The 27,456-nt window shown below is 37.7% G+C and overlaps 2 protein-coding genes across 3 annotated transcripts in view; one reads left to right on the top strand and one right to left on the bottom strand.

The window, feature by feature from the left end:
- SLC30A7 (solute carrier family 30 member 7) overlaps positions 1-8,343 on the top strand; it is a 90,666-nt gene extending 82,323 nt beyond the window's left edge. Inside the window, exon 11 of the mRNA XM_025417477.3 lies at positions 1,646-8,343. Within this exon, the coding sequence (XP_025273262.1) occupies positions 1,646-1,693 (48 nt within the window). The 3' untranslated portion in view covers positions 1,694-8,343. The remainder of the gene's footprint in view (positions 1-1,645) is intronic.
- A 10,322-nt stretch (positions 8,344-18,665) lies between these two features.
- The window catches only part of DPH5 (diphthamide biosynthesis 5), a 36,658-nt gene continuing 27,867 nt past the window's right edge, over positions 18,666-27,456 (bottom strand). For both annotated transcript variants that reach the window (XM_049111623.1, XM_049111622.1), the window contains 4 exons: positions 27,321-27,441; positions 24,573-24,612; positions 21,711-21,814; positions 18,666-20,039 (listed from right to left, as the gene is read on the bottom strand). In XM_049111623.1, coding sequence (XP_048967580.1) covers positions 19,831-20,039; positions 21,711-21,814; positions 24,573-24,612; positions 27,321-27,441 — 474 coding nt within the window. In that variant the 3' untranslated portion in view covers positions 18,666-19,830. The remainder of the gene's footprint in view (positions 20,040-21,710; positions 21,815-24,572; positions 24,613-27,320; positions 27,442-27,456) is intronic.

The raw sequence follows: 27,456 nt of genomic DNA, 5'->3' as shown, positions 1-27,456 counted from the left end.
TCTTCTCACACATTCATTAGTGTTGTGCAGAGCCTATCCATTTATGCTAGGATAAAAAAAAACATGCTAAGAAGTAGTGTTGATAGATTTTTATCCCCCACTCTGTTTTTTTTTTCCTTTCCATTAATATTCTAATTTACCTTTCATTCTATGGTACTGACAAGAAAATGCTTATTATAGCTACTGTATGCTTTAATTTTTAATTTTAAAAAGTTATTTTTATTTGAAAGAAGGAATTTAGTAGAATTTCTATTCATCTAATAAACAACATTTATTGATCACTTATTATGTGCCAGGCACTATTTGAGGTGCTAGGAGTCAGCAATGAAAAAATGACAAAATCCTTTTTTTTTTTTTTTTTTGTAGAGATTACATTATATAATGTAAACATTATATAATGTTTACTGTGAGCCACAGTAAACACAGCAATGGAGGTGATGTAATGTGGTCAGATTCTGGGATTGTGCTATTTGAAAGTAAGGCAAGCAAGTTTTTCCTAATAGGTTGGGTGGTGAGAGAAAAAAAGGTCTTTAAATTGTAACATAAAGGATGGAACTGTAGAAGATACAAGATCACCAGGCTTGAGGGGAGGAAAGAGTTTTGTTTGGCTCTGTTTTAATCCTTGTCAGACACCCAGGTAGAACTGTCAGGTAGATGGCAGGTGGGTTGCAGTGTAGGAGTGTAAATAGGGGAGGTGTGAGCATACAGATGGTGCCAGAGGTCTGGATACTAGATGAGATCAGATAGGGAGCAAATGTAGAAAAAGAAGGAATCTGAGTACTGAGCCTTTGGGTATTGCAGTGCTTAGTGCTCAAAGGTAGAAGGAAGAACCAGCAAAGGAGATTGAGGAAGACTGATAATCGAGGTAAAGGGTCACCAGCGAGTGATCCCCAGAAGCCAGGCCAGAGAAAGCGTGTCAGTTGGAGAGAGTGAGCGCCTGTGTCCTTGTTGCCCACAGAGTAAATGCTAAGAGGCCCGACGGATGAGCACTGATCTGAGCAACTTGGAGGTGACCTTGACAAACAGCTTTGCAAAGTGGTGGGTGGCAGTAGTTCAGTTGAAATGTGTTCAAGGGAGAAGAGAGAAAAGGAACTGTAGGCAGCAAATACACAAAAATAATATCGGAGAGCTGGGAGCAATTCTGAGAGCAGTCCTTGAACAGCAGGTTCATATCCAAAACTGAAGAGAGGCGTTAGAATGTGAAGTAATTAAATAACCAACAGATTGTCATACTTAAGTATTTACTAAGCATCCATCCCAGGAAAATTGAGACTGGATCGATTTATGATTTTAGTAGCCAATTAGGCAAGCACTTTTGTGTTCTCTAACAGAGTGATAGAAGCTGCGTAACCTCATTGTTCCAGATTTCACTTGGACACAGTTTGTAATCAGTAGCGTGGCTTTCTTCTGTAGAGGTAAATGGAGGATCTTTTTGCAATTATGAATGTACTTATTTCTAAGATAAAATTACTGGCCCTTTCTGATGAAAAATGGAGAATTATTTTCCAGAGGCAGAAAAGAAAAATAATGCTTTCCTTTAAAAAAAAAAAAATGAGATTGTTTTCTATTACTTTTCTGAAATGTGTAGTCTGCTATTGGTTTGTCTGATTTCCTGATTTTTTTTTTTTTTTTTTTAACTTTTCAGGCTGGAGTGAGACAGCTTTATGTACAGATTGACTTTGCAGCCATGTAATGAATGAAAAGAAATGATCCTTTTTGGGGGACCTGATATTTCCGGTACTGTACAATCCAAAACCTTGTACCTAGCTTTTTAAAACAGAAAAATCATCACTCTAATTTCCCAGCACCAAGTAGGCCAGGTAGCCTCAGAAGTTGGTGCTCTGCCGGGAGCTCACGGCTAAGGGATCAGAATTAAGAGGATCTCTCCTGGACTTTTGGTTTTGTCTTTGTGCTCTTCCCTCCAAATCATTTTGATTTCTGAGGTTTGTTTGCAGTTTTGTTCCAGGATGTTACTTTTTATTTGTTTACTTTTTTTTTTTTTTTTTTTTTTTGGTCATTTCAAAAATGCCCTTACTTGTAGTGGTCATCCTAGTCAGTAAGAATTCAACTGATGGGCTTCCCGTCATCTGGAAATGTCTTCACTGAAGCTGCTGGAAACCACTGCTTTCATTTCCACAAAACTAGTGTTATTAAAAAAAAAAGAAATGGATATTGTTTTATATATAATGTCACAATGGTTGACATTATTCGGTATAATCTTATGTTTGTAAAATTGTTTGTACCTTGCAAACTTATGAACCAAACCATATTGGGTTTTCAAAGTGCCTTTGTATCAGAAAATGTATTTGCCAGCATAAAAATGTACCATCAAAGGTCATGCATATGTTTTTTTTTTTTTATGGATGGTTCTATAATCTGTACAAAGTAAGACTTAGTAAGTGATGTATACAGATTGTGTACTTCCAGCATAGGTTTAACTATATGAAGTTTCCTCTTATTACTCTATATCATCAAAAACACAAGGTGTTTGGCTTTCTAAATCAATTATCACATTAAATTATTCTGTGGACTGTGTTTTCAAAACTTTGCAAATGCATCTGTTATATACACGATTATTTTGACTTACTTAAAGCATCTGCTAAGTCCCAAATTTCTCTGAAAGCTACTGTGTCTGTGAAAACTTCCCTATACGTCTCCTTGTTGTTTTTATGGGTTTTATTTTATTTTTATTTTTTTTAGGTAGAGAGGAGAGAGAGCAGAGGGGCATAGGGACAGAGGGAGAGAGAGAATCTTAAGCAGGCTCCACACCCAGTGCAGAGCCCCACAGGGGGCTGGATCTCACAACCCTGAGTTCATGACCTGAGCTGAAATTAAGAGTTAGATGCTTAACCGACTGAGCCACCCAGGCACCCCTATGGATTTTATTAATGAAAGGCAATGTAGAGTGAAAACAGAAATGGTTGTGACGTTACTTTGTTTTTTCATTCTTCAAATGCCAAGTCATTCAAATGCCAAGTTTTATTTTCTGGTGCAAGCATTGTACAAATACAGTTGCTTTAAGAAATCCTAAAAGCATTTTATTGAGTTTGAACTATTGAAGATACAGATCAATTGTGAAAAACAGGTGTCTTAGAAGTTAATAAATAAGTTGATTTCTAGGTTCTTGTGTATTTGAAAAATAAAATTGTGATTTGAGATGACAAGTGCTTGAACAGTCAGATATTCTCTGTTTTTGAAGAAATATTGATCTGGATAGACATTTACCCATTGTTCTTCATTTTATCATAATGTATGTTCCCTTTTAACTTTAAAAAACTGAAAGTTCTTTGGGAGAAAAAACTCTGTAGGCTGGAAACAATTGTTCAGAACGTACACCCATGATCCTTTTCTCACCGAGGAGGTAGAAATCACTGTTGATTTTGTCTCTTTCTCCCAGTTTCCGATCTACAATTTATGAACTAAAGTGTATTAGGAAAACTAGACAACTTTCTTTATGTTTCTCTGAACTGCTGTGGATTACTACGAGCTGTTGACAGCCTCCTTTTTGCGGATTAAGCAGTATTCTCAAAGCCTCCTTACTTACTGCCAGCCAGTTCTAAAGCTAAGAATTCCTGCAGTAGAATGTGTTTAACCAAGACAGTTGTTGCGACGTTTTAGGAGGGAAAGTATACAAGGCAGTGTCCTGGCCGTGTGCTGCTTTTTCATTGTAAGTGTAAGTGGTCATTTGGAAGTGTGCGTCCGCTTCAGAGCAGAGCCTGATAGAGGCCTGGGAGAGTCTGTGGGTTTCGGCATATTGTGGAAAATGCTTGGATGTGTGCCTTTATTTTCTTTTCTTTCAAAGATTTTACTCATTTATTCATGAGAGACACAGAGAGAGAGAGAGAGAGAGGCAGAGACCCAGGCAGAGGGAGAAGCAGGCTCCATGCAGGGAGCCCGATGTGGGACTCGATCCCAGGGCTCCAGGATCGCGCCCTGGGCCGAAGGCAGGCCCTCAACCGCTGAGCCCCCGGGCAGCCCTGGATGTGTGCCTTTAAAAGCTGATATGTAATCGTACGGATTGTTCACCTGTGGAGACGGGGCTTGCCCTGGCCTGTGACCGCGCCCAGTGCGTAGTGAAGCTGCAGTTCTGCTTTTCATCGAGCCCTCCCGTCCGCGCGAAGTCCTCGTGGCAGCAGGCAGCCCCTGACTGTGCTCGCGGGACACAAGTGCACAGCGTGTGCCTCTGCCTCTGATACGGCCGAGCGCGCCGATTCTTAGCCTGCCGTGGAACTCCAGCTCTGCACCTGTTCCGAGAGGTTTCCAGCTCCTGTCATTTGGCAGGTTTGCGTCGACTTTTATGCTTTAATTAAATGTCCTGAAACCCGTGTGCGTGGCAGTGACAAATTAGTGTGCGAAAAAGCAGTTTTGTTCTCGTTCTAACAAACAGTCTGTCTTCTAGGTGGTTTTGGCACAGACCTACCGCTCACGTGGATAATTCCACTGACAGGTGCTACCCGATGTAGTAGATTTGAGATGCTGTGCCGTTGAGCTGACTTTTGGGGTGGCGGTGGGCACGGGGGCCTGACTCTCCATAGTTCTGCTAGTATTTGAAAAATCCAAATATTCTCTGGAGAACAAATTTGTTTTGCTGCGGGGGAATCACCTTGCTAAGTAAACATCCCCAAACCGAAATAGACCTACGTTATCTCTGTGTCTTAAAATCTAGGCTGCGCGCTCGCAGGCCTTGCGGTGCGGTGCGCAGGATGCCGCCTTGCTGCCCCTGCTCTCCCTCCTGGGAACCAGGCTGGCTCTGCAGAGGCCCGAGGCAGCAGGAGCTCGGCATCGCATCTCCGAGCCGCCGCGCCCACACCAGCCAGCAAAATACTGGGCCTGGGCACCGTCACAGAGCAGCCCAGTCGGCGACTCCGAGGCGGGTGCCCAGCGTTCCACAGCGTTTTCACCTACTATGGAATAATCCGTTTTCTAAAGATTATTAATACGGTGGCATCCTCCTACAACGCTGGCACGTAAGATCAAAAATACTTGATTGCTTAACACAGAATTTTACATCTGAGGGACTGTCCTTAAAAGCAGTCTCGTTCTACCTCTCATTTTACAGATGAGAAAAATGAAGCCCAGAAATGCTGTCATTTACTCAAGGTCACAGAGGTAATTAGTGGCAAAGCCAAGACCAAAATCCAGGTCTTCTGACTCCAAGTCGAGTTCTTTCTACTCTACTGTGCCGCCTCTCAGTGTAATATTTGCCTTTCTGTAAATGTGATGAAAAAGCATTTGTAAATAAAGGAAAGCTGACCTCCATTTTTGGTACATTAAGGCACTTTATAAATGGAGTTTTATTGTCTTATTTTTCATAAGTAATGACGAGGTTTAGAATATTATTTCCATTACGAGGTTTAGCATATTCTTTATGGAAGATATAATTTTTGTACTCCTTTACTTTTTTACTCTTATGAAACCAATTCCTGATTTTTAAAATATGATGACATCTGTGCTTTGGATACTTTTAACTTGGGAGTGAATTTTTCTGTTAATTGCCCAAGGCTAAATCCAATTTAAGGATTGCTTAGTTTTCTTTATTTTGTATATATTCTGTGAGCTGGTACTTTTCAGAAACCAGGCTAATTCTCACAGGTCAAACCATTTCAGTCTTGACACTTTAGTTTTCACTTACCGGGGCTTTTGGATTTTTAACATTCTCAGAGCCACACAAAATTGGGCATTAAATGAAATACAGAACAAAACAAGTCTTTTAATTCAATAGAATGCCAAATGTTAAATTGCTTACTTTCAACACGAAAGCATTACCTTGATAAAATTGAACTTTTTTCTGTCACCATCTTCAAAAAAGAAATTATTTTCCAGTTCACAGAGCTTTGGGGGAAAAATTTATTTTTTGAAGAATACTCATTAAAAGTTTTATTAATGGAAGAATATTGTTTCAAGACAAGACCCACCAGAAGCCTTAGTGATCCAGATCTCTACCATCGAGAGATAGACTTACATACAATGAAAAATTATCTATCAAAAGTATCTGCAGAGAAGTATAGTTATATTTAAAGGCCAAATGGATGTCAGTCTTTTTGATAAGGGCCTCTTTGGTTTGTGTCCAACCATTTCCCGACTACAAATTATATGGAAAGGGTGGGAGTCCACCTTCATTAAGTATTCCTGTGTCTTTGTGTGGCCTTTGCCATGTCGTTGTCACATTTGAAATTCTCACATTTCAGTAAAGAAAGAAATCTTGCCTGCTTTTATGATTGACAGAGCATTTTCAAATTCCTTCCCTGGGGAAGGAATTCATAACCACATTTTACAGATGAGGAAGCTGTTGTAGGAGAATTTAAATGACTTGCCTGAGGGATAGCCAGTGGTAATGCACTGACCTTAAATCCAGTGCTTTTTCTGATGACTACTCTGTTTTATGTGTGTCTTCTACAGAGGTTTAGCGATCAAAGAAGTTGTAGCACATTTGAACAGACTCTTCAATAAAATCAGCAAACAATTACCGTGACAAAATTGATTATGGGATAGCAGTTGTTCCATATACATGGCTTAAACTCATTCCTTCATTCATGCTCTCCTGCTTATTTCCATATTTCCTACCTTTGCATTGAATTTAAACTGTGCGGACTCAAAAGAGTAAGCAGATCTCCTTTAAGTATGTTTAAAACCTTTAAAAAAAAAAGTTTTATTGATGTTCACAGTAAGCTGCTTAAAAGAAGGGACAGACTCTGAAGAGTCCTTGCCAGTGTAAGTAAGGAGAAACTGAATTCATCCTGGCTAACAGAGGTTAATTTAATTGATGAGGGAATTAGCTTTCAAGAAGTACAAATAATTTTTGCTGCTTGAGAGGGACCTGAGAATGTACAACATTGCATTTCATAGACACCTTTTCCAGGAAGAAATCTGTTTCATAATCAGTAGTAATCTATGCTTAATGATAGTATTGAACTTTGAACGTTTCCCATGGCTTTGAAAATTTAGAATCTGCAATTCTGATGATGTTGGAAAGGTTGTAAAAAAGAATGTCTTTGTCTCATCATCTATTGCATTATCCCCAAATTTAGTATGAACTCACATGCGCAGTAAGTGCTGGTTAACTAGTGAGTAAATACTGTAGATAGTAGCGGATATAAATGTAAGGGCTGGGGCCAGATAGAACCAGTAATCTATTGTTTATTACAGAAGATGCCTCAGCTTTTCTTTGGCATTTTTGCACAAATAAGTGACTTCGTATCCACTTTGGCCATTTTTTTCAAGGAGCCCTGTGAGCTGCTTCTCAATTTTAATCCAGGAACAGTAGACATACAGAGATGTGATCCATGTTGTTGGATAGAAATTTGGCAAAACTAGGACTTGTGGAAGCTCAATGTGGAAGTCACTTGAATTTTTACATTACGTATTGCCAAATGAGACACCATACTGCCTCCTTGGTTTCTGTGGAAAACTGCCATATTTATATTATTACTTTAAGGATCTGCATAGAACATACCTTGTTTCATTCATTCCCGGATCTATTATTATCCAAAACTCCTTGAGTGGTGTATCATGAAGGTGCTTCTATAAAAACAAACACTACATGTATTCATTTAGTGATTTAAATATTCCTAGAATAGTTTTTATCCTTTTTTTTTCTCTTTTTCCCCTCTGAATGCTAAATTTTAGTACACCCTATATTTCTTATTTTTTCATCTCTCTTAATTGCTGCTGCTACGGTAAAATGTCCCCTTTACTAGTGAAAAAAAAAAGCTTTATTCTGAATCTTAGTATTTGAATTTTGTGTATGTACCACATATCATGCATCAGTTAGCCTCAATGAAGATTCTGTTTTGAACTAGATGTAACCTGTCAAGAGTTTGCCAAGTAATCCCATTGCTTCCTCCAACGGCAAAAATTCAGTGATATTTCTTCTCAAGTGGTATTTTGCCCCAGCACTTTTGAGTTTGGTCAGCAAAGAGAATGGATCTTTTATATCAGAAATACTGTGAATTAAAAATTGCCAAATCCCTTCTCAGTATATTCTAAACACCCCTACAACACTTTACCTCCCTGTCTTTAATGGTTTCTAACTATACGGCCAAGTTTAAACTTGGGTTTGTTTCCCTTTGGTGAAGATTATGGCATCAAAACATTTCTAAACAAACGTCTGAGTACAAGGCTAGATTGGAATGTCAGATTTCTAGGACTGTGTTGTAATTTGGTTTGAATGTGCTTAAAGTGAGCAATTACGATTTGCCTAAGTATAATACAACAAATCCATCATGTATATTCCACTTTTTTCTACTTGAAGACATTCATGTATATATTTTAACTTCAGATGTATTTAAAAGAATAAACAATTGTATCAAAATTCTTCCAATAAAATTTGTTTCAAAATCTTCACCTGAATTGTGTCATATCAGTTTGATAAATTGAAAAGAACATCGTGAACCTAACAATGATTGGAATCAGTACTGGGGGACTTAAGGAATGAAAGGGAAAGAATGGTGTTCAGGACCAGGAAACAGGAAAACTACCAGAGGGAGCAGGTGCTAGGAGATTGGAAAGGTCTTAACATGTGAAGGTCCCCTTGTGGCTCTTATCCATTTTTTTAAAAATATTTTATTTAAATTCAATTTGCCAACAAATAGTATAACACCCAGTTTCCTACCCATTATTTTACCTTATAAACACATCTCATGGTATTTATTTCTAGATATTTGCATTAACCCCAAATTGTTCTTTTACCTCATCCTCTATGCATGACCTCAATTTATAGGAAACAAAGGCCAAAACCAGAAATGAGCCTTTGTTATCTTTCCAAATTTTTCCCTCTGATCTGAAGCATTAAAAAAAAAAAAAAATAGCTTCTCCACCCTAGATCTCATTCCTCCCACCTTCTCAGACATATTCTTTTAGCAAAACAGCCTATCAATCTCTGCCTCACAATATGGACTTTATACTTGGTGCGTCTGCTGATGAATACTTTCTGTGGTCTGACTGTGCTTCTAATGTGTTCTTTCCACCATTTCCATAGCTCCTGCTAACATGGCTTCGGTCTTTATTTTTTAGAAGTTAATCAAAGGCCCTCAGAGGCTTACTTCTCGTCACATCTGTGGCAGAACTACTAACATCTCAAAATCAACAAAGAAAATAAATTTTTTCCACCCAAATCTCTTCTCAACTACCAATTTCTGTCAGAATCCCTTACATAATTCTTGGAAATCTAAATATTGCTTTTGTCCCTTTCTTTTACTAAATTCCCTGTGTCAAAGTCCTTCCCTTCATTCCTTTGAAATCTTTTAAATTGCCCTTTTCCATCCCCACTGTCTTATTCCAGGGTGTCATTGACGACATGCGGTCACTATGTGGAACTACATAGCTTCCCAGGCCTGGCTTAGCCACCTCCATGGCACCCCTCTCCCAGCCATCAGCACAAACACATTCTGGCCTTAAGGCAGGAAATAGGAGGAATTTCTGCTGAATCAGACCTTTGCCCAGGCACTCTGAAAACATTTCCTCTAGCCTGACTTCCTGATTACCTTCTGCTGGCCCTTCTGCACACTGGACTTTGACCTATTAGATCTAGAGCACCTGCCAGGGACTCCCTGCCTTTCCTGTGTTCTCTAGAATTAGCCTCTGGCCTAAGGAAACTCTACAGTGACCCTAACCACTGCCTCAGAGCAGCCTACTCTGTTTACATTCTGATTTAAGCAAGTTACTTATTATAATACTTCACCTAATCTTTATCTAGACTTGTTTCCTTCCCCAAGAAGCCACCCTGTGTTGTACTAAGTGAGCTTCTCAGTTTTCACTTTCAATCCTCCAGCTCAGGAATCTGGAGCAGTTCCCTAATGCTCATCAAATACAAATTCCTCTGAACAACTTTAGAAACTCATAATGCTTTTCCTTTCCTCCTTACCCAGTCTTATTACCCACAGTATGACAATAAACTTATCATTACTCTAGGCCAGAGAAACAGCAGACAGGGAGAGGCCAACTGGTCCAATAGATATAGACAGAATGAGCAATTTAGTATTTTTCATTCTGTAAAAAGGACGGAAATTTAAGACAACAGTATTGCAATGGGATTCTAGTTAATTCAAACAATCTATTGGTTCATTCAGCCCTATTTCTAGGTTAAAAAAAAATGTCTACCATAAAGTTCAGGCTTAGCACATGCTGTTAACATTTAAGTGTACATTTCAACTTTATCTGCTAAATTCCTAAAAACCAAGAGAAGTAACAATGGTAACAGTAAGATCATACTCAAATGCATTGAGTCTGGCACACTTTAGGCAATCAAAATTTACTGGAAAAATGGATGAATTTAATAAGTTTAATTCCTCCTGGGAAAATGGTTAATGTAAAAAATTCTTGTAAGAGCCACTGCTAAAACCAAAGGATTAAAAACAATGCAAAAACAAAAGCATTCAAAAGAATATTTCATGAATGTAGGCAGAAATAGTATTTTAAAAGGGTGACACTGTATAAATAAACACGAAATTCAGATTCACATTCAGTTATAGTACAGTTTTACAGCAATTAAAATCCTACCATTTGGCTTGGACTTTGGAAATATCATACCACTTCCAAAATGATAAGTAAAATAATATCTGTCTAATGAGCCATCACTGTTTTCCCACCATAGGCATTAATGTTATATCAAACTGCTGTTTAACTTTACAGGGGTTATCTGTCCTGTATGTGCATCATAACTACTTCCCCTTGAGCAATAATTTGTACACAGATCATAGATTTCTACAGAACTTCAAAACAAGACAAAGTTACTACATTTGTAGTTCTAGTAGTTGGAGCAAAGACTTCCTATTGGCTTCCAAAGACTTCTCCCAAGCAATTCTGCAGTAGTGGCCAAGAACTATGGAAACCCACAAGAGCTACAATACAAGAGGAGGGGGTTTTTCTGTTTAGTGGAGCTATGGTTTCAAAAGAGTAGAACAAGACCCTGTTGCTTTTTTCTGTCTCTCCACATGGGTCAGGATGTAGGCTCAGTCATGAAGATATGAGACAGAGCCACACAGTAGAGTAACAAGAAGTTACTCTAAAACTTGAGTAACTTTATGAGAAGTTACTCATAAAGTTGTTTATGAACTCCAAAGAATACCGTCAAGTCACTAATGCTTGGATGTGATCCTATTCAGCATACCAAAACACCTTTAGAACTAAACTATCTGGGACGCCGGGGTGGCTCAGTGGTTGAGCACCTGCCTTCAGCCCAGGATGTGATCCTGGGGTCCTGAGATTGAGTCCCACATCAGGCTCCCTGCATGGAGCCTGCTTCTCTCTCCGCCTATGTCTCTGCCTCTTTCTCTCTGTCTCTCATGAATAAATATAATCTTAAAAACAAACAAACAAAAAAAAAACAACCTAAACTATCCAATCAACTAGGTCCCAGAGAGTTTAGGTCCCATACTGAGTAGTGCAAACCTGAAATAGATCCAAACAAAACTACAGTCTTTGAAAGCTGAACTGACATTGGAACCATAGCCCACAGAAGGCAGCTTGGTAATTATATTCTGAACCTAACCAAGTTGACTACCTATTAGAACAAATAGATTGCCATTCTCCATAGAATCTAAGACTCAGAATCTCATAACATAATACAATGTCCACACTACGATAAAAAATTACTCCACACAAATTTCAACTCATGGAAGAAAAACAATCAACAGATAAGACTGAGATGACATCAATATTAGAATTATCTGTCAAAGACTTTAAAGCAGCCATTATAAAAATACTCGAACAAGCCATCAGAAATAATCTTGCAAAAAAAAAAGAATCTTGCAACAAATATTAAAACAAAATAGAAGACCGAAAAAAGAACCAAATGGAAATTTTATATCAATTACTAAAAAAACAAAACAGAACAAAACAAAAATAAACCAAACCACACAGAATGGGTTCAACAGCAAATGGAACAGGGGAAAGAGTCAATGAACTGGAAGATAGACCAATAAAAGCTATCCACTCCGAATGGCAGAGAAAATAGACCAGGAAAAAAAATCTCAGAGACCTGTGGGAGACAAGAAATATGTAACATTTATGTTATCAGAGTCCTGGAAAGGACTCTGAATACAGTGCTGAATCAGTGCTGCAAAAATTTTTGAAATACTCTGAATACAGTGCTAAATCAGAGAGTGCTAGAAAAACATTTGAAATGATGGCAAAAACTTCCCAATCTTGGTGAATAAACCTACAAATTTAAGAGGCTATTAGCCAACTCCAAGAAGGACAAACCCCAAAATATCTACACCTAAATGCATCATAATCAAATAATTTCAATGAAAATCTCATGAGCTTTATTACAGATATCAACCAGTTATATGGAAAAGCATGAGAACTCAAATATATAAAACAATTTTGAGAAAGATGAACATAATTAGAGGAATCACACTACCTATTTTTAAGATTTACCATAAATCCAAAGTAATCAAGATAGTGTGGTATCACAGAAGGGAAAGAAAAATAAATCAACAAAAAGCAAAAAGATCCACACAAATATGGCCAACTGATTTTTGACAATGGTGCAAAAAACAATTCAATGGAGATAGTTTTTTTAAAAAACTAATGATGAAAAATCAATAAATATAAATAAATAAAAACTAATGGTGTTGGAGCACTTGGACATCTTTATGCCAAAAAAAAACCTTGACATTAAAATCCACACATTATAGAAAAATAAACTCTAAAACTATATCTAAATGCAAAACTAAAAATTTTACAATAAAACATTGAATAAAATCTGTCTTTCAGTTTGATGATGGGTTCTTAGACATAGGAACAAAAACATGATCCACACAGAAAAAAACTGATAATCTGGATTTCATCAAAATGAAAGTTTTGCTTTACCAAAGACATGCTTAAGGGAATAAAAGGATAAGCTATGGACTTGCAAATCACGTATCTGACAAAGAATTTGTATCCAGAATATGTAAAGAATGCTCAAAACTTAAGCATAAGAAAACAAACAATCCAAATTAAAAGATATGAATGGATGCTTCATTAAATAGGATATAAAAATAACAAGCATATGAAAAGATTTTAACATCATTAGTCACTAGGCAAAAGCAAATTAAAACTATGATGACATATACCACAACACACTTACAAAATAACTAAAATAAAAAATACTGCCAATATGAAATGCTGACAAAACTACAGAGCAACAGGAATTCTTTCACGGTACTGGTGGGAATGCAAAATGATAGAGACACTGCAAATCATTTCAGTGGTTTCTTATAAAAATGCATTCACGATATGACCCAGGAATCCCACTCCTGTCTTCTCTAGAAAAATAGACTCTATGTCACATAAAAACCTGAATGTGAAGGGCACCCGGGAGGCTCAGTTCATTAAGCTTCTACCTTCAGCTCAGGTCATGATCCCAGGGTCCAGGATCGAGTCCTGCATCTGCCTCCCTGCTCCGTGCAGAGCCTGCTCCTCCCCCGGCTCATGCTCTCTCTCTCTCTCTCTCTCTCTCTAATAGATAAGTAAAATCTTGAAAAACAAAAACCCTTAATGTGAATTTGTTAACTCTCCATATAATTGCTAAAAAGTGGATGGGTAAAGGCATGAATATAAAGGGATAGTGGGAAGGAGTTTTTTGGTGTTGAAACTGTTTTGTGTTTAGATTATAGGAGTGGTTTCAGAGAATTTACTACTAAAGCGCTAGAAACTGCTAAGTAAATGAATGTAGTATTCAGGTATTTCTAATTTAACTACCAAACCCTGCGATTTCATGATAGTAAAACAAAGATAATATCGTTCCTTTTTCTGATAAATAATGCACATTTTTCATTTTACAATTTCATCCATTCATTCACTCATTCATTCATTTAGTTACGGAGTGCACGAGTAGGTGGAGGGGTTGAAGGGGAGAGAGAGAGAATCTTGAGCAGGAGCCATGCTCAGTGCAGTGTGGGGCTTGGTCTCAGGACTCTGAGACCATGACCTGGGCCAAAATCAAGAGTTAGATGTTCAACCAACTGAGCCACTCAGGCGCCCCAACAATTTCATTTAAATTGAGGTTAAATTATATATGGAATAGTCTCAACAGAATTAGCAAATTAAAATAAGGAGCCTGAAAAAAAAAAAATAAAATAAAATAAGGAGCCTGTTAAATTTCAGTTCAAACAAATTACAATTTCCTTAGTATAAACGTGTCCCAAGTATGGAATGAGAAATGTATATATGTGTACATTTTTTCATTATTTATCTATAATTCAATTTTACTGGGTGCCTTATTTTATCTGGCAATCTTTATACAGAAAAAATGCAGTTCCTGAATCCATATATTTGAACAAATTTTCGTAAATGTTTATAGCCATACAACCAATACCCAATCAAGATACAAAACATTTCTACTACTTTCAGGTTCCCTTTTGTCCCCTTCCAATCTTCATTCACTCCACAGGCAAACCCGGTTTTCTTTTGATTAGTTCCCTCTATTGCTAAATTTCATATAAATGGAATTACACAGTCTCTTTCCTGTCTGGCTTCTTTCATTTAACATCTTTTTAAAATTCATGTTGCAGGAGTCAATGGTTTGTTCTGTTTGATTGCTAATACTCCATTGTAAAATATAGCAAACTTTTAAAATCCGCTCTCTTATTGATAGAGAGCTTGGTTCTAGTTTGGAGCTATGAATGAATAAACATATAAAGTTATAAACATTCTTGTACAATTTATTTTGCCAATGTTTTCATTTCTTTTGGGTGAATACCTAGAACCGATCTTGCTAGTTCATGGTATTTAATTTATAAAAAACTGAAAACTACTTTCCAAAGTAGTTGTGTCAATTTATATTCCTACCAAGAGCAGGCAAATTTGTTACTCCATATCCTTGCAACTTTTACTGTTGTTAGCCTTTAAAATTTTTGACATTTCATTGGCTTTGTTAATTTTATTGTTTGCCCATTTTCTATTTCACTGATTTCTGCTATGATGGTATTTCCCTCCTTCTGCTTATAGTTTTATATGCTTTTCTTTTTTTCTAGCTAAGATGGAAACAGATCATTGATTTTTAAACTTCCTTCTTTTCTAACATAGGCTTCTAAAGCTATAAATTTCTAAGCACTGTTTTATCTGCATTCCACACATTTTCACATTTTATGTTTTTGTTTTTATTCAGTTAAAAATAACTGCATTATTTTATTTCCAAATATTTGGGACACCTCTGTTCGTGATTTTTAACTTAACTCCGTTGTGGCTAATAGCCAAGCATATGGTCTACTTTGTTGAAAATGTCTATTCTACTACTATTGGGTGGAGGCATCTAGCATCAGTTTGGTCCAAATGGTTTTTGTTCAAATCAATATTTTTGTTGACATTTATCAGTAGCTAAGAGGTTCATTAAAATCTTCAACTGATTGTATGAAAAGTTTCTCTCCAGTATGCTACTTCTTTTAAGGTCTATTTTGTCTTATATGAATATAGCCACTTGTTTTCTTATGCTTACTGTCGGTATGTTCTACTTTTCTCCCATTCTTTTACTTTCATCTTGTGTCTTTAAAGTTTAACTCTTGGGATCCCTGGGTGGCTCAGCAGCTGAGCATCTGCCTTTGGCCCAGGGCGTGATCCTGGAGTCCCGGGTTGGAGTCCCACATCGGGCGCCCTGCAGGCAAGCTACTTCTCCCTCTGCCTCTCTCTCTCTGTGTCTGTCATGAATAAGCACATAAAATCTTTAAAAGATAAATAAAGTTTAACTCTTATAGACAACATATGGTTGGACCTTTAAAGAAGTCTAGTTCTTTTGACTGGAGTGTTGGATTTATATTTAAGTAATTACTAGTTTGGCTGAATTTAGGTCTGCCATTTTGGTATTTGTCTTATATATTTTTAACCTATAATTCCTCCTTTCCTGATTTTTGATAAATCATGTCTTTGAGAATTCAACTTTTTTTCAGTATTTAATTTTAATTCCTCTAATTTTTTTTTTACTTCTGCCTTATTTTTTTTATAGCAGTTGCCAAGGGATTTCAATACATAACATACATAATAACCTTACCAGTCTATAGTTAGTATTCCACAACTTTTGAAAATGTAAGAACTGCCACTGTTTAATTCCCTTTAACCCCTGAAACTTGTATTATTGTTGAAATATATCTAACTATACACCAGTGTACCATGCTAAATTGTTAGTTAGTTATACCTACTATCTATCAGAGAGATAGAGAGAGAGAAAGAGAGAGAGAGAGCGTGCACAAGCAGGGGGAGTGGCAGGCAGAGGGAGGAGAAGCAGGCTTCCTGACTGTAAGCTTAGTCCAGGACCCTGGGATCGTGACGAGCCAAAGGCAAATACTTAACCAACTGTACCACCCAGGCACCCTTGTCAGTCATCTTTTAAAAACATTAAGTGAAGAAAAGATTGATAGTCTTTTATACTCACATATGATTTCCTTCCTTCTAACTGATGTCATTTACCTTCAGCCTAAAAAACCTCCCTCAGCTTTCCTTGTAGGTCTGCTAGTGACAAATTCTGTTTTCATGAAGATTGCTTTGCTTTCATTTTTGAAGGATGGTTTTACTGGATATAGAACTCTGGATTGATTGGGCTTGGTTTGGTTTTGCTTTTTAATTTCAGTACTTTACAGTTCTCTTTGTGTAGTCTCATAACCTCCATTGTTTCTGAGGTAAAGCAGCCAACATTTATTATTCCCCTGTGTATAGTAAGTTCCCTACTTCCACTCATGGTAGCTTTTAAGATTTTCTCTTTGGTTCTCATCAGTTTTAACTACGATGTATTAGGTGTTCTCTCTGTATTCTGCTTAGAGTTCACTGAGCTTACTGGATCTATGCATTGATAAGTGTCACCAAACTTGGGAAAATTTTACCTTTACTTACTCATCTTTTTTTCTGTCCTCTATTTTCTCTGCTCCTTCTGGAAATCCAATTACGTATGCATTTGACTGCTGAATATTGCCCCGCATTGCTTTGACACTCTGTGCTTTTTTTTTTTCTTTTTTATTCGCCCTAATCTTTTTTTTTTAAAGATTTTATTTATTCACAAGAGACACACAGAGAGAGAAAGAGGCAGAGACACAAGCAGAGGGAGAAGCAGGCTCCATGAAAGGAGCCTGACGTGGGATTCGATCCCGGGTCCCTAGGATCAGGCCCTGGGCTGAAGGCAGGCACTAAACTGCTGAGCCACCTGGGCTGTCCCCCAACCTTTTTTTATTCTTTAGTCCTCAGATAGGATAATTTCTATCCATCTGCCATCTGTATGCTGCTGTTAAATCCAACCATTTGGGTTTCTATTTCCATTTCTCTGAGAGCACCCCTCTATATACATTCATTACAACCGTTTTTCCTTTTCATCTTGGAGCATAGTTCTACTAGCTGCTTTAAAATTCCCATCTGCTAATTCCAAGTTCTGGATTATATTAGGATCTTTCTGTGTTTTTTCTTTTGGCCATAAATCACATTTTCCTGTTTTTTTTAATGCATTATTGTATCATATTCTTGTCACCATTGATATGCTAAAGAGACTCATTTTGTTATCATACCATGGAAGTGTTAAGATTTGTTCCAGCTGGCAGTTAAATTATTGACTACCTATCTTGATTTGTGGAGGATTGACTTTACATTAAAGGTTTTGTCTTGGGGCACCTGGGTGGCTCAGTCAGTTCGACATCTGCCTTCAGCTCAGGTCTTGATCGCAGCGCCCTGGATCCAGCCCCGCATGGAGCCCAGGTCAGGCTTCCTGCTTAGCAGGGAGTCTGTTTCTCCCTCTCCCTGCTCTTGTTCCACTTTTGTGCTCTAGTTCACTCTCATGCGCTCAGTCTCACTGTCAAATAAATAAAATCTTAAAAAAAAAAAAAAGGTTTGGTCTTAATTTCAATGGCAAATCCTTAGTCCTGGGCAGTCTTTTCTAACACACAGCCATTCTAGGTATTTGACAGAAAGCCTAAGGTGCTTACCACGCCTTCTAACTTGTCAGAATTCAAGCTTGAAATTGTTTTCTCTTGCAATACAGACCAACAAGCTCTGCTTGGATTTTTCCAGACTTCTATCTCTGGCTTTCCACGAGGTTCATGGAGACTTCCCTGTACAAGTGCAATTTAGGAGTTAGCCAAAGAGTTAAGAGATTTATATGCAGATTGGAAAGCTGGCTTCTCCTTCAGTGCCACCTTCATTTCTAGAATTTCCTCAATTTACAGCCCCACTAGCAGCCTCCAATTTCTTTGACACCTCAAGCCAGTAAGATTGTAACCTTCTCTTGCATTCTAGCCATCCTTTACCAGATTGGGGAATGTACTGAGGGGAAGTACAGTCCTCAGCCTGCTTTTGGTCATTTCCCAGTGTCTTTAGACAGTTATATTTTGTCCAGAGTTTACAATTGGGAGGGCTGTACATTACAAGCTATTCAACCATTATCAAAACTAGAAGTCTTTCTTTTTATAATTCTTCAATGCTCGCTTTAATGGCTCAAAAGAAAGCAACACAGAACTGGCATTTAAATGTCTTTTGCTCTCTCCTCTTTCGTGTAAAAGACTAAAAATGGAATATTTCATATATAGTAAAATATATTTTATCTCAAATGCAGTAAGTCAGGGGCACCTGGGTGGCTCAGTTGGCTGAGCATCAGATCCTTGATTTCAGCTCAGCTCTTGATCTCAGGATTGTTAGTTCAAGCCCAGTGCTGGCCTCCATCCTGGGCATGGAGACTACTTTAAAAAAAAGAAGAAAGAAAGAAATCAAAATAACTTTTTAAAAAGATTTTATTTATTTATTCATGAGACACACAGAGACATAGGCAGAGGGAGAAGCAGGCTTCCTGCAGGGAGCCTGATGCGGGACTCGATCCCAGGACTCCAGGATCACACCCTGAGCCTAAGGCAGACACTCAACTGCTGAGCCACCCAGGTGTCCCAAAATAATGTCTTGTTAATTAATGCTTCCAGGAAGTAGGAAAGTGTATGTTCAATTTTCAATGAATTTAATGAAATTTAAGCTATGGTTGATAAAGCCACGAAGATATTTAGAGTTAGACCAATAAACTTGCATATAGCAAAGCCATTTCTGTTATGAACTAACAAAATATATAAGACTCTACTGTCATGAAAAATAATAAACGGAGTGCTATTTACAACTGGGAAAATGAATGTGACTAGTTGCATACATACAGTGACATATCAACTGAGTTATGTTATATGAAAAATCTTGACTAACCCACTGCCTCCAAACTTAAATTTTTTAAAACTGTATTTTGTAGTCGGTAAGTTTTCCATTTGTCAACTTGGATGTGAAAGATGCTATTTAAAACCAAACAGCAACTGTACATGGCTGGCTGAACATTCATAATTCAACAATTATATAACCTCCAAAATACAGCAGAATATGAACCACATAATTAGGATGTCACTTAAACAAGACAAGGCAATTCAAAAGGATGTCATTTTGTGGCATGTGTTCAGCTGAGCTTTAAGTAAGTAGGACTTATTCTTCCCAACTCTGCGTATATGCACTAATACCATCTGCTGTCAAGACAACCCATCTTGTGGCCAGGAGAGCTGACTTTTTAAGAAAGAAGAAAGTTCCACATTGTATAAACTTATTTCATAAGTAAAAACTGCTTTTAAACAACTCTGTTTATGAATGCCCCTGCAAGTTTTAGACTTGGTCTGCTCCATGTGTGTGCATCCTGAAAAATCACCAAAATAGTTGCAACAACTGATAATGACATAGGGAAAAAAAACTCATTACCACAGGAAACCAAGTACTGTTAAATCAACATCTTTCTTCTTGGTCACTTGCTTTATAATTATTAGGTAAACCAAAAGAACTATACATTATGCAAATGTGTGTATGTGCATATATGACTGAAACAAATGAACATCTAACAATAGAAAATGTTCATGAAGTTCATCAACAGGATTCTGAACTATTATCTGGTATGGAAAACAGACTTAGCATCTCCATCTCCAGTGGATGCATGTTGTCTCCTGTGATAATTAAGGAGTGTAACGGTCCTCCCAAGTCCACAGTACTCATTTGCTGCAAAGTGCCTGCTGCAATTTTCTGGTCTTCAGCTCCAACCCTGGCTAAGCCAACACAGAGTGTCTTCTCGGTGACTGCTATTAAGAGAAGAAAAAAAAAATTGCCATTCAATTCAGCAAATGCATTATCTTGTCCAACATTAAAACTAACATTAGTACCAAAAGTACATTTAAAGAAGCCCCAAGGGATCCCTGGGTGGCGCAGCAGTTTAGCGCCTGCCTTTGGCCCAGGGCGCGATCCTGGAGACCCGGGATCGAATCCCACGTCGGGCTCCCGGTGCATGGAGCCTGCTTCTCCCTCTGCCTATGTCTCTACCTCTCTCTCTATCTCTGTGTGACTATCATAAATAAATAAAAATTAAAAAAAAAATAAAGAAGCCCCAAATATCTTCAATCTCTTTAGTCACTCATTACAGATATCGGTTTATCTAAGGCTTTTCCAAGTTACATGCACTAACTACCTAACTAGTTTATATTTTCAGGACTTGATATATCCATACTCTTTACGACTGCATAGCATTTGTCTTTAAGAGTGAACAATGTTTACTACCTGCCTATATTTTTAATAAATTGCTTGAGTATGTTCACATTGACCAAGATATACTAGAAAAATAAGCAGGTTATGAGATAAATACACAGATTTGATTTTTCGCTTGGCCACCTAATTAGCTATGTCAAACTTTAGTTTTTTTCACTTTTTAAAATAGAATACTATCTTTCTTAAGTGATAGTTTTAAGGGATAAGATAAGAGACATTAAAGTATTTAGTAAACTACAAAGCTGTGGGGCATCTGGGTGGCTCAGGTCATGATCTCCAGGCCTTGGGATTGAGCCCCACATCAGGTTCCCTCCTCAGCAGGGGAGTCTGCTTCTCCCTCTCCTTTTGCCTCTCCCCCTACTCATGCTCTTGCTCTCTTTCAAATAAATAAAAAAAATTAAAACAACCACCACCACCACTACTACAGAGCCCTGAACAAATAACAAGCATTATGATATTATTTATGCTTTTAAGTACTGATCTTTTCATGGTTTTGTTTAGTTGGGAAAGTGTGTCCCAACTGAACATGATCAAAATGAGGCAAATGATATTCACAAGGATAAGCATCCATACAAGTTTAGGCTTAAGGTTCAAAATTTAGGATATGCAACACCCTTGCAAATTATTTGTTTCATGACTTTAAACAAGGCCTACTAATGAGAAAGAAATAAACAACATTCAAGAATCTCTTAATGTATCTTTTTCCATTAAGATATAGGTGTTCAAAAACAGGACCTTGTAACAGAATGTAATGAGTTTATTAGTGTAAGTTTTTATTTATGTATTCATGAGAGACACACAGAGAGAGAGAGGCAGACACAGGCAGAGGGAGAAGCAGGCTCCGTGCAGGGAGCCTGATGCGGGACTTGATCCCAGGTCTCCAGAGTCACACCCTGGGCCGAAGGCGGTGCTAAACCACTGAGCCACCCGGGCTGCCTAAAACCTGATTTACAGTTAATTTGTGAAAATCCTCACTTTCTGGAATAGTATTAATTTTCCTAGAAAGAACTCTCATTATTTTTCCTTTGGTACAACTTTCAGCCTGTGAAATTTAAAAGTGATTTAAAAAATGACAAGAAAAAATACAATGCAAACACACTCTCACTTTGGTTGTGGTGATGTGTGTGTGGGGGTATATGTGAAGTTATATCATGTACACATCTCAATGTAGCAGTAGGAAACATAAGAAGCCCTTTTAGGGCCTTGAGTACCTGGTTCTTCTCCTCGCATTCGCTGATTCTGAACAATCTCCAGAAGTTGCTGGGCTGCTTGGTTTATACTCATATACCGAGGAGGTTCATAGATCTTCCTTCCTCTGTAAATATAAAACGAGATGCCACTGTTCTTAGCCATGAGATTACATAATACATTTTTAATGTAATTATCTCCCCAAGTGTAATAAGTCTACATTCTGTTTGAAGCACTCATATGTTACCCACTTTAGGTATACTAAAGCATGAATACCATAATTTTTTAAGTTTAAACTTTTTTTCATTGTTCTACTTCAACTGTCCTCTGATCCCATTGAAATGTTGGCATAAGTAAAAATCCAACAACTTAATGATAAATCTTCAAATCAAAGTTACTTTTACTTAAAGTGATACCCTAGGCAAAAATAGTTCAAATTAAGTGGCAATTTGTTCTAGATCCTGGCTTAATCAGGTTCTATAGTGTTCATTTTTATTACCATGTTTAAACTATATATTCCTCTTTTCACTTCTTCCTATAAGAAAAGGAAACCAAAGCAGTAAATATCTGAAAATCTTGGAGGATCAGATGTGTTTACTTCTGACGGCTTAAAGCCTACCATGTCTGCCCAACAATCTGATAAAAATACTACTATGTAGCTTACAAAACAGTTCATACAGATTTTATTGACTTTTTTTTTAAATTTTATTTATTTATTCATGAGAGACATAGAGACTGAGAGAGAGGCAGAGACACAGGCAGAGGGAGAAGCAGGCTCCATGCAGGAAGCCCGACATGGGACCCGATCCTGGGTCTCCAGGATCACACCCTGGGCTGAAGGCGGCGCTAAACCGCTGAGCCACCCGAGCTGCCCTTTTATTGACTTTCAAAATAATTCTCTAAGTCAGCAATGTCCAAGAGAAATATAATGCAAACCACAACATAATTTTAAATTTTCTCACAGCCATATTAAAAAAGGGAAAAATTTTAATATTATTTTACCCAATATATCCAAAATACTAGATTTCAACATTTACACCTATAAAAAGTATTATTATTATTATTTAGATTTTATTTATTCATGAGAGAGAGAGAGAGAGGCAGAGGGAGAAGCAGGCTCCATGCAAGGAACCCGATGTGGGACTCGATCCTGGGACTACGGGATCACACCCCGAGCCAAAGCCAGGTGCTCAACCACTGAGCCACTCAGGTGTCCCAACAGCTATAAAAATTATTAAAGAGACTGTTTTTTTTTTTTTTAAGATTTTATTTATTTATTCACGAGAGACACAGAGAGAGGGAGGCAGAGACATAGAGGGAGAAGCAGGCTCCATCAGGAAGCTCGACGTGGGACTCGATCCCAGGACTCCAAGATCACGCCCTGGGCCAAAGGCAGATGCGCAACTGCTGAGCCACCCAGGCGTCCCAAAAGAGACTGTTTTTATACCAAGTTTTTGACATCTGGTATTTCATACTTATAGCACAAAATTCAAATGTTAAATTTTCATTAGAAATATTTAATCTGTATTTAAATTTCATAAAATTCATGGCTATAAAAGTAGATTTACACATTGAAGTTATTCTAAATATATTTTTCCAATAACTAAGTTGAGTATTATTTGTTGGGCTGGCGGGATCAAGGGGGATAGGTAGGCACCAACAAAATGGCAGCAGATGCCCCACCTTGTGGCTCCCACCTCAGAGCTTTCCCACCACCAGCAGACCGACCGAGGACACCTCATCAGGGGAAGACAGGACCTATGCAGGAAACCTGAACTGTACTTTACCCAGACCCCATATAAGGGCATGAGGAGTTATCGCCCCAAGCAGATTCCACCAGTAACATGCCCTAATACCTATCACCCCATAGAGACACACAACCCCTTTCCCCTCCCATTAAAGCCCACTTGCCCTCCCCAGCCTGTGACTTCCCGGCTCTCTCCCTCCCCTGTGGCCTGCGGAACCTCGAGAGAGCGCATCCCATTAAAAGCCTGTTTTGACCAACTTTTGCCTGGCCTATTTCATTTCACTATTAATCGGATTAAACCTTGTTTTTATTAATTAAAATTAAATTATAAATTCAGTTCCTCGGTTACATTAGCCATGTTTCATGTGCTCATTAGTCAAATAAGACTCAGAAACCAAAGTAACTTGCCTAAGGGCACATAACCAGAGGCAGACTCAGGACTCACATCCATGTCTTCTGACTTCCAATTCATTAATTCATTCTGCAAATATTTACAGGTGCCTATTAGGTGCCAACCACCCACCGGTTTCAGTATTGAATCTGTAAGACCTATTGATATTTCTGCCCTATCACATTGCTTATCATTCTTTCATAAGATTTTTTTTTAATTTTTATTTATTTATGATAGTCACAGAGAGAGAGAGAGAGAAAGAGGCAGAGACATAGGCAGAGGGAGAAGCAGGCTCCATGCACCAGGAGCCCGATGCGGGATTCGATCCCGGGTCTCCAGGATCGCGCCCCGGGCCAAAGGCAGGCGCCAAACCGCTGCGCCACCCAGGGATCCCTCTTTCATAAGATTAAGTGTTTAATTTTTAACTGTTAATGAAAGCTGATCTTCAACAATCTTTAGAATTCATGTCACGTAGAATTTATTGTGCAAGAAATTAAAAATAGATTTAAACAGGGGTGCATGAGTGGCTCAGTTGGTTAAGTGTCTGCCTTCAGCTCAGGTCATGATCCCAGAGTCCCTGGATCAAGCCACAGTGGGCTTCCTCCTCAGCAGGGAGTCTGCTTCTCCCTCTGCCCCTTCCCCCTGCTTGTGTGCACGTTCTTGCCCTCTCTCAAATCAATAAATAAAATCTTTAAAAAAAAACAGACATAAAAAAATAGACATAAACATTCTCAGATAAGAACTTACTTGATTAGATTCTCCAAAGATTGCTCCTTTATTTTGATGTCTGTAAGAAGCAAAAAATAGTTCTCTTTTAATTAACTACTTTATCCAAAACCCTGTGTGTAAATTTCAGTTGAGTCGCTTAAATTTTTGGGAAACATTCTTCTCAAGTCTCTCAAATGCTCATTTGAGAGCGTATGACAGTCTTCCTTCACACTTGTATCAAGCCAGTGTTTTACTGAAATACAGAGAAGAATGGAAGCTTGTGGTGTGTAAAGGTCATTAGTTAGAACACAAACATGAGGTTGGCCCTGAGATCATCTGAAAGGATCTAATTTCCTCTTGGAAAAGAAGACACAGGAAAGAGTAAGATAAATATTGGCATATACACTACCTAACAGCTAATCAAAATCTTTGTGTTCATTTGTACTAGCTGGTAACTGCATAGACCCAACTCTTACTGTGTTCCTGTTCTTTATTTTTCAGGCACAAGAATATAAGCTTTAATGCATGGAACGTTAACAGAAGAAAATTCTCATATTTTGAAAAGAAACCTTTGCTTTCTTGTGAATGGGTAAGACATGACTAATAACTTATAAATAAGCACTTTAATAAGAAATATTCATACTCTCAACAGCGTTTTCCCAAGCACTGACTACCAGGGATTGGGCTACCACCAGGTCCAGAAGGCATATAATCTCTGCTTCCCTGAAGCTTGAAATGCAAGTGTCACAAATATTCATTCCTTACACTTGTTAATCACTGATGCTCAGCTGAACAATTTGGTAAAAGGTAAAAAATTACAAGCACTCTACATCCTCACAGGAACTCAGTACACAACAGCAAGAGCAACAGCTGCTTCCTGTTCTACATGCTAAAAACAAATGGTTCAGCCAAAGTTTGGTTTTGCAAAAATAAATACAGCATAACTAAAGGGTCTTTTTGATAGACTTCTATAGCTTTCGTAAGTGATTATTAAAGTTGTTCTTATAAAGGAGATTAAACAGTTTCCTAGGAAAATACAGCAGAGGTTAATCCTTTATAAGTATTTGTAAATGTTCTTATAAGCAGCAGTGAATGTATTTTTCAGGTTCAAAATATCATTAATTATTTAAAATTTCCACTTGCTTAGCACATAGAAGAAAAAATGTGTATTGGTTATTGAAAATAGCCTGCAGTACCATTAACAGTAAATGTCAACTTAGACTTCCTTTACATGGCATCTGTTAAGATTTAAAAAATTTTTTTAAAATTCAACACACTTATTAGTTTGTTCACCTTAAGGTTCTGAAATGTTGTGACAATAAAGCTTTTAGTTTACTATTTTAACTTTTTAAATGGTATGTTTTATAGAACCTGGTTTTAAAAATGAGGAGTGTTGGGAAGGATTTTTACAGGCAAATGCTTTTTGATCAAACTGCATTAAAAGACTGCATTATTGAATATTTGATCTCACACCAGACCTGTCTTAATATTCTTTCCTTTTTTTCACACAGGCCACAATTATTCCTTTCTACTTCTACTTGTTAGAAGGTAAGCATCTTCTATTCACCTTAGTAAGCACCTAGAAATGCAAAGTACCCAGCAGATGCTCCATAAATGTCTACTGAATAAATTCACTCACGTGGCTCTACTACCACCCATCCACCAGCCCATCTTAAACTACTCCTTCAGTAGCATAAGTCCCAACTCCTTCATGAAGTCTGTGTTCACTTCCCCTCAAAAGCTCTTTGTTCTTTGAAATATCTATATAGTTATTATATTTTGTTAATCTCTAATTACATCATGTATATCTTTTTTTTTTACATCATGTATATCTTATCTTTCAGAGTACATTTTAAATTCTCTGTAGTTTTCTAACATGGTATATTCTCACGAATCCCTACAGGGTCTGGACCACAGCTGGCATCCAATAAATATATACTAATTTAAATGATGAGAATTCCAGATGATTAAATGATGAGATCTATGGTTTGAGGATCTGGAATCATGATATCTTATACTTCACACCTTGTTCCTGCTTTTGTTAATGGAGCAAGGAAGATAGATTGTTTAGCCTTGTTTGTCTTTTCCCAGGAAAGCCAAGAAAAGGAGCAGCTCTTAGAAAGAGAATTCAAGAGCCAAAGTTCTGGCTTGTCTTTCCTGCCTCTCCATACAATAGAACTTAATTGTTCTTTAAACTTTTGTACTTAGCAACTAGATTTCAAAACCCTGAGGGCAGGACGTATTTCTAATATTTCCTTAGTGTTCCATAAAAAAACCTAACTCTAAAATGGGCATAAAATATAGCAAGTTAAGGTAGGTAACACAGTGGGAAAATGATTTAATATCTCCAGGCCTCCAGTTCATCTGTAAAATAAGATGATCTCCAGAGTCTGTTTCAAATCTGTGATTCTGATAGCATCAATACTGTAGTATTCAGAGAACATCTCTAGAACATACAGAGAAGGGCACTTGGTAAGAATCAACGTTTGATACAGGTGTGCTGAACTGCAGTTAATTGACAGGGTCTTGATGGATAATGGGTAAGATATAGAATGCTGGAGAGGATCCATGAGAGGGCGGGGAGTAGGAGGGGAGTAGCATGCAGGCAGGAATAGCCATGTGGTGTTTGGAACGGAAAATGCATACATCCCAGAGTATGGGAAAGCGTGTAGCATGCAGAGTGGTTAGACTGGGTCCTTTCTTACGTCTAGCTAGTCATCCACAGAACAAAATGAGAACAATATGACCACTCCATATTGTGCTTTAAGGAAACTCCAAAATCCTTACCTAGTAAGCATAATGTATGCATGCCGTTTTGTCTATTCTTCTTCACTTTGTCAAAGAAGCTTTCTGGTCTCCAAGTGTCTGTCCAAAAAACAATAGAAATCGTCTCTCCAAACTTATACAACTAGAAAAAATAAAA

This window comes from Canis lupus, chromosome 6 (genome assembly GCF_003254725.2).
Source record: "Canis lupus dingo isolate Sandy chromosome 6, ASM325472v2, whole genome shotgun sequence".
In the NCBI taxonomy this organism is placed as follows: Eukaryota; Metazoa; Chordata; class Mammalia; order Carnivora; family Canidae; genus Canis; species Canis lupus.
This window is presented reverse-complemented; position numbering and strand designations above follow the sequence as displayed.